Raw genomic sequence first — 6,531 nt, 5'->3', positions numbered from 1 at the left:
AAAAAAAAAAAAAAAAAAAAACTACAGTCTACAGATGGTAAACGAAAACAAAAATGAAATTAAGGAACTTAATTGTGTTAGCTTCTATATTTGATACATTAACCAGCAAAAGTACATATTCTTTTTTCATATAGAAAGGAAATAAACCAAAATAAAATGTACTATGAAAAAATAACGTAATAATATATTTATATATACAATAAAGACACAATATAGTTTAAATGAATTTTTTTTTTTTTTTTTTTTTTTTTTTTTTTTTTTTTTAATCACATAAACTCTATGTGATTATGTGACCGAAGGCAGCCAATTATTTTCATACAACGTAAAACCGAAAAGTTAGCTCGAATTCCACTAAGGCACTAATACACGGAAAAAGAAAAAGAAGAAAAAAGGCGGAAAACGTTTGATAAATGTGACCAAGGAAAGCCACTACTTTTACACATTCAACATAATTGAATGCAAGGAAAAGTCCTAAAAATGACACCAACTTTATATAAAATTCAAGAAAAATACACGAAATATTTGAGAGCCCAAAAATGAATATACAGACAACATTTCTGTTCCAGATGCTGCACTAACAAATTGACTTCTACGGTGGTGAAATATGATTAGTTACCAAATAAAATCAAACAATAGAAACTAAACCAAGGTTATTATTGAAACTTAAAAACGTATTTATAGTATACAACACATATGTTATATATTGCAGAATAACGATTGACAATAAATTTCAAAACCAAAATATTACGATTGTATAAACGCACCCATCACTATGGTTGGGCCGTCACTCATCAGGGAATTCTTCTTTCAATAGAATCTTCGAGAATTACATTACATCCCCTGGCCTGGAAGCTAAATTAACCCTCAGATTACTGTTTGCAGCATCATACGATATGAAAAATCTGAACATAAACAAACAAGAGACACTGATTGCAAGTGAAAGACCTTGACATTAATTTTCAACGCCAGACTTTCCATGTAATAATCCATGGGTTCCAAAGCTTTTGTAGGTCGACAACATTGGGAGACTATCCCCTAGCTCTATTTCACAGATACTTTTAATTGTTCATGCATGCAAAATAAGAGTCTTGTTGGAATGATTTACATCAAATGTTGTTTGGATGATTTACATCAAATGACAACATTGGGAGACTATCCCTACCCATTGAATCTTTCCAAATTAGACCTACAACATTGAACTAGTGAGTATCCTTCTAATATATTTCCAACATTCAAACGTGCAACGCAAATACTCCTTGGAACTGGTGGTTGAAGATTTCCAAGAGACATCGCCATATATATCTCTTTGAACCCGAGAATAAATTATTTATTCTTAAACCACATCTCACCTTGTCGAGAAATTTGTAGCAATATGCCTTTGTTATTTCTTTGTACAATAAAGCAAGGGCGAGATACTTTTTGGTGATTTTTGAGTTCTCTGGTCCAACAAAATTCGGCGTGCATGTTTCACCTATAACATAACCATTTCAAAACCTGATGAACTTCTGTAATATCCAGAACCAAATTCTTCTTTTTCCCTATTAACATTGTGCACATGTTCCTTTTGACATGTATAGTTGTGAGTTTTTTTTTATGTTATGCATTTCTAACAAATACAATATTTGATCTAGATGTACTTAGCTTCTTTGTTAACTCGTACCAATATTCTTCTTATCTGGTCTCTATATGCTCAAAATCTTTATATGGATTATTTGATACACCATTGAGCACCTAGTGTTATTCAAGTTCTCCAGAAGTTCATTCTTTGAACAGCTTAGGATTTTTCTTTTCTTAAGATTCTTTTAAGCTTTGCTACATAATGAACTTTGTGATTCTCATTTTTGAACACACATAGACTCTTCTAAATTCCAGCAAGCTTCATTTGTAACTTACGCGATTCATCTTTCTCATCAGTTAACTTTTTATGAAGCTTCCCTATCTAAGTTTCTAGCCCCATCTTCTCCCCTCCAATGCTAGGTTTTCTCTACTGATCTTAATTTCATTTTCATGACGGCCTCTCAGCTTGAAAGTCCACCTCATGATAGCCTTCTGAATCGCTTCCACCAGAATTATTGTGTGTTCCAATAGACTCGCCAGACTCATATTTGTCGCTTCCTTCTTTAGAGGTATCATAAATCCATACAAGGCCACAAGGTTAGATACGTTTTATACTTTCTTTCTTTTTTGTAATATACGTTTTATTCTTTATCTGACTATCACTACAATCTTGAACCGTATTCATCAATCACTTTTTAAAAAATATTAAGAGCAAGTCCAATGGTAAAGTTCTTAAAAGGACTCTTAAACATTTTTTATTATAAATTGTGATAATTTTATAATTAAGAGTTTGTGTTGAATCCTTAAAATTTTCATTGTCCAATGGTAGAGTCCTTAAATGAGTTTCTTAAAAAAAAAAATTATTTTTAAAATGAAAATTATAAACATTTTTATTTGATAAAACTTAATAATTATTATAATTTTCTAAAATTTTAAACATACAAAACATAAAAGCATATAAAAAATATAAATCAAAAACCGGAATAACGATTAGTCGTTAGCTTAATTCGTGCCAAATTTATGCCATATATGAATCTGAGTCTTAGTAAAACTTCATTCACAAAAACAAGACTTTAGCATTTAAACAAGAAAAAAAGGATAAAATTTTGCAAGACAGAAAAATAAGTGTCGCAGAATAACAAAAAACAAAAGATAAATTTATTTTTGGCTTCTATATTTTTTCTTCACCCAATCACAAAACAACACAACATGAGTCCTTAACAAATCCTAAAACTCTAAACTAAGAAACAATTCTTAAGCTAAGAAACTATAGTATCTTGTTTTCATTAATTTTAATGATTTTTTAAGCTAAGGATTTCTTAAGAACTTCACTAAGAAACACCATTAGACTTGAGGTTCTTTGCAAGTTCACACATTCTTCTTTTACATATGTTACTAAAGAAATGGAGCCGTAAAATAAAATATTTTCAAATAACATAAAGCATTTATTTTGTCATCATTAATAGGATAAAACAGTCCAAACCCATAGAAGCTTAGAGCATGTACATGGGTGATACCCATTTAGTATCATTAGGAATTTTTTAGTATTATTTATAATGTTTGTTTATTGTTTGAGATTTTTTATGATACTCCTACTAAATATGTTTGCATTGGTGAGACCGGTTTAAGTATCATAAAAAAAAAAAATTGCAAAATCAAAAATTATGATAAAAATGTAATATTACAATAAAAAAAACGTAGAATATAAAGCAAAATAAAACATAAAATTCAAAAAAAGTGAAAAAAACATGATGATAAAAATAATTTAGTCGCTTGTAGTCAATTACCTTGGCCCCATTTTTGCCAAATATGTTCAATCAAATCTTCTTTCAATTGTCGATGTGTTTGTTCATGACGTATTTGAGCTCGATTGGCCATCAAATTGTTCACATTTGTAGCTGTCTCTGTAGAAAAAGAGTTATCTACTTGAGAAGTCCCGCTTCCTTCGCCTTCTACGAAATCAGATAAATCGAACTGAGTATCTTCGTCTCGTTCATCTTCTACAATCATATTGTGCAATATGATACATGCTCTCATTATCTTGCCCATTCGCTCTTTATCCCAAAACAGACCTGGGTTTCGAATAATAGCAAACCGAGCCTGCAAGACTCCAAAAGCACGCTCGACATCTTTTCTCACTGCTTCTTGACAACTAGCAAATAATGATGCTTTCGGTCCTTGTGGGCGGGTAATTGATTGGATGAATGTTGCCCACTTCGGATATATACCATCTGTGAGGTAATAACCCATTTTGTATTGATGTCCACTGACTTCGTACGTGAGTCGTGGAGCTCGACCTTCTAATATATCATCAAACACCGGTGAGCGGTCAAGAACATTTATATCATTACACGTACCTGGAGCCCCAAAAAAAGCATGCCAAATCCATAAATCTTGTGATGCCACGGCCTCTAAAACAATAGTGGGTTTTCCATGTCCGCGTGAATACTGTCCTTTCCAAGCCGTAGGACAATTCTTCCACTCCCAATGCATACAGTCAATGCTTCCTACCATTCCCGGAAATCCGCGTTCCTTTCCAGAATGAAGTAATCGTTCTAGATCCTCACGTGTAGGCCGCCTCAAATATTCATCTTGGAATAAATTTATTATGCCATCTACAAAATTCTCTAGTGCTTGGCTCACAGTGGTTGCGCCCATGCGGAGGTATTCGTCCATCGCATCGTTTGCAAGACCATATGCCAGACGCCTAATTGCGGCAGTACATTTCTGTAGGGCAGATAGACCTTGCTTCCCAGTAGCATCCTCCCTTTGTTGGAAATATGGAAATTGAGAAAGACTTTGAACAATACGAACGAACAACGGCTTGGTCATTCGAAATCGCCGTCGGAACATGCGATCATGGTAAACGGGGTCATCCGAAAAGTAATCGTTCCATAATCGAATATTTCCTTCTTCCCGATCTCTCTCTATATTAGCAGCCCTTTTTTTCTTTTTTTTTCCCGCTATACGTCTACTGTAATTATCTAAACCATCTTCAAAACAATTTTCAATCCTTTCCTCTATAATATCATCAAAAGAGTCATGATCATGAGAATGTGATGCCATTACTTTTTAAGAAGCAAAACGTACAAAAAATAAAAAGAGATTTGTGTTTTGAAAAGGAAAACAATTGAAAGAGAATTGGTTTTAGAGAAGGAAAACAAATAAAAGAGACTTGTTTATAGAGAAAGAAAACAAAGAAATATTTTTAGAGAAAGCAAACAAATAAAAGAGACTTGTTTTTAGAGAAATAGAAGAAAGACTTGTTTTTAGAGGAATATGAGAAAGAGAAAGAATCGTTATGAGAGTTGTATTGAGAAATATGAGAACACAAAGACATATATAATCAAATCATACGACATATTAAGTAAACAAAACAACTTAACTAATAACACATACCTAAAGACCAGAATATTCATTCTCAGAAACAAACACATTGCTTCCAGACAGATACTCTTTGATAAGAGTGTTCTTAAGTTCAATTTCCATCTCACTCAATCCATCAGACCTTCCAAGAAGGCTGTCAAGTAGCTTCTGCTTGGAGAGTCTCTCTTTGAAAGCCAAATCCTTCTCTTTCACTTCCCACAAAAGCTGAAGTTCAGCAGCAGAACTAGCGTCAGCTCCTCCTTCACTCTTTCCCTTACCTTTAGACTTGGCTAAAGCCTTGGCTGCCTTCACACCTATAGGCCTTTGGAGACTCTCTTCTTCTACAGATGAAAGTTTAGCTTTCTTCTTGGCAGGAAGTTTGGTCTCACACCAATTGCACCATTTCTGATCAGTCTTGAGGATTCTCCAAACATGCTCAAGACTGAATTTGTTTTTTTGATCTTGATGGTAAAGCTTGTAGGCCAGCACGATAATGTCATCTTCATTCTCTCCACTGCGAGGAGTCCGAGAGGCAAACTCATAACAGCCTGCAAACTTCATCACAAGCTCATTCATTTTTTGCCATTTCTGCTTACAAGTATTTGGCTCTCGGATGGTGAGCTTAGAGACAGTAGGACATGCAGCATAATATGCTGCAATCCTATCCCAAAAGGCTGCTGATCTCTGCTCATTCCCCACAACAGAGTCTTTGGATGTGTTGAGCCAGGCACTTGCAAGTGCCTTCTCTTCAGGAACACTCCATCTCACTCTAGACGCCCTAGCTAAGGATGTGGGTGTTTGGGATTCAGAAAAAGGAGGCTGTGAAGGACTGAGAGGCGTTGGGTTATCTTCTTGGCTAAACAAGAGATTGGTGAAGGATTGAGAGGAGGAATAGTTTAAGTTGGAAGCCATTTTGTGTTTTAGAAGAGTTTAAGTGGTTTGTTTAGTTCTCATTGTCGACATTATAAAGGAAAAGCCTCAATAAATAACAAACACAATACTAATTCAAGTCACTGAGACACTAGCCATCAACATAACTTTAATTTAGATGGCTAATGTCTCATCACCATTTTATTGAACTTTAAGTTTAAGTTCAGTTGCATTTAATTTTTTTTTCTGTTTAAATTCACTCCATCTCATCACCAACGCCACAAATACATTAAACTTCAGAAAAACTATTGTTAAAGAGATGACAATAAATTCACTATCTACTTTTTATGTATTCATTGATTCATTTAAAGACAACTACATTCTCAACCACATCTATCTAATCTCTATTAAATTAAAGTGGTCAGTTTCTATTTAATTTCATTGTTCCTAATCTCAATTCAATTCAATTTTACACACACAGTAATTAACAATTAAAGCAATTTAGGAGTGTACCTTTCACCTACGCATCTTCTCCACAACAATTGCACCATGAAGACATTCAGTAGTATCTTCACTTTCCTGCAAATATCAACAGACACATGGATGATGTCAATGACTGATATAAAGAAAATACAAAGTTGTTTGAAAAGAATTTTAAGACTATCAAATCAAATATGTTAAACAAATACAACTAGTTTTAGTACTAGTAAAACACAATTCATAAGTGAAATAAGTGAT

General features: G+C 33.6%; 1 protein-coding gene across 1 annotated transcript; it reads right to left on the bottom strand.

Annotated features, from left to right (window-relative positions):
• Nucleotides 1–3,295: 3,295 nt before the first annotated feature.
• On the bottom strand, nt 3,296–4,814 carry LOC9312015. The gene has a single exon (XM_002875901.2). The coding sequence runs from the start codon at nt 4,621–4,623 to the stop codon at nt 3,337–3,339; it is 1,287 nt and encodes a 428-aa protein (XP_002875947.2). The 5' UTR covers nt 4,624–4,814; the 3' UTR covers nt 3,296–3,336.
• Nucleotides 4,815–6,531: the final 1,717 nt, after the last annotated feature.

This window comes from Arabidopsis lyrata (assembly GCF_000004255.2).
Source record: "Arabidopsis lyrata subsp. lyrata unplaced genomic scaffold ARALYscaffold_5, whole genome shotgun sequence".
Classification (NCBI taxonomy): domain Eukaryota; kingdom Viridiplantae; phylum Streptophyta; class Magnoliopsida; order Brassicales; family Brassicaceae; genus Arabidopsis; species Arabidopsis lyrata.
This window is presented reverse-complemented; position numbering and strand designations above follow the sequence as displayed.

Excerpts from the sequence above, each read along its gene's own strand:
- LOC9312015 (XM_002875901.2), bottom strand. The coding sequence starts at position 4,623 with ATGGCATCACATTCTCATGATCATGACTCTTTTGATGATATTATAGAG.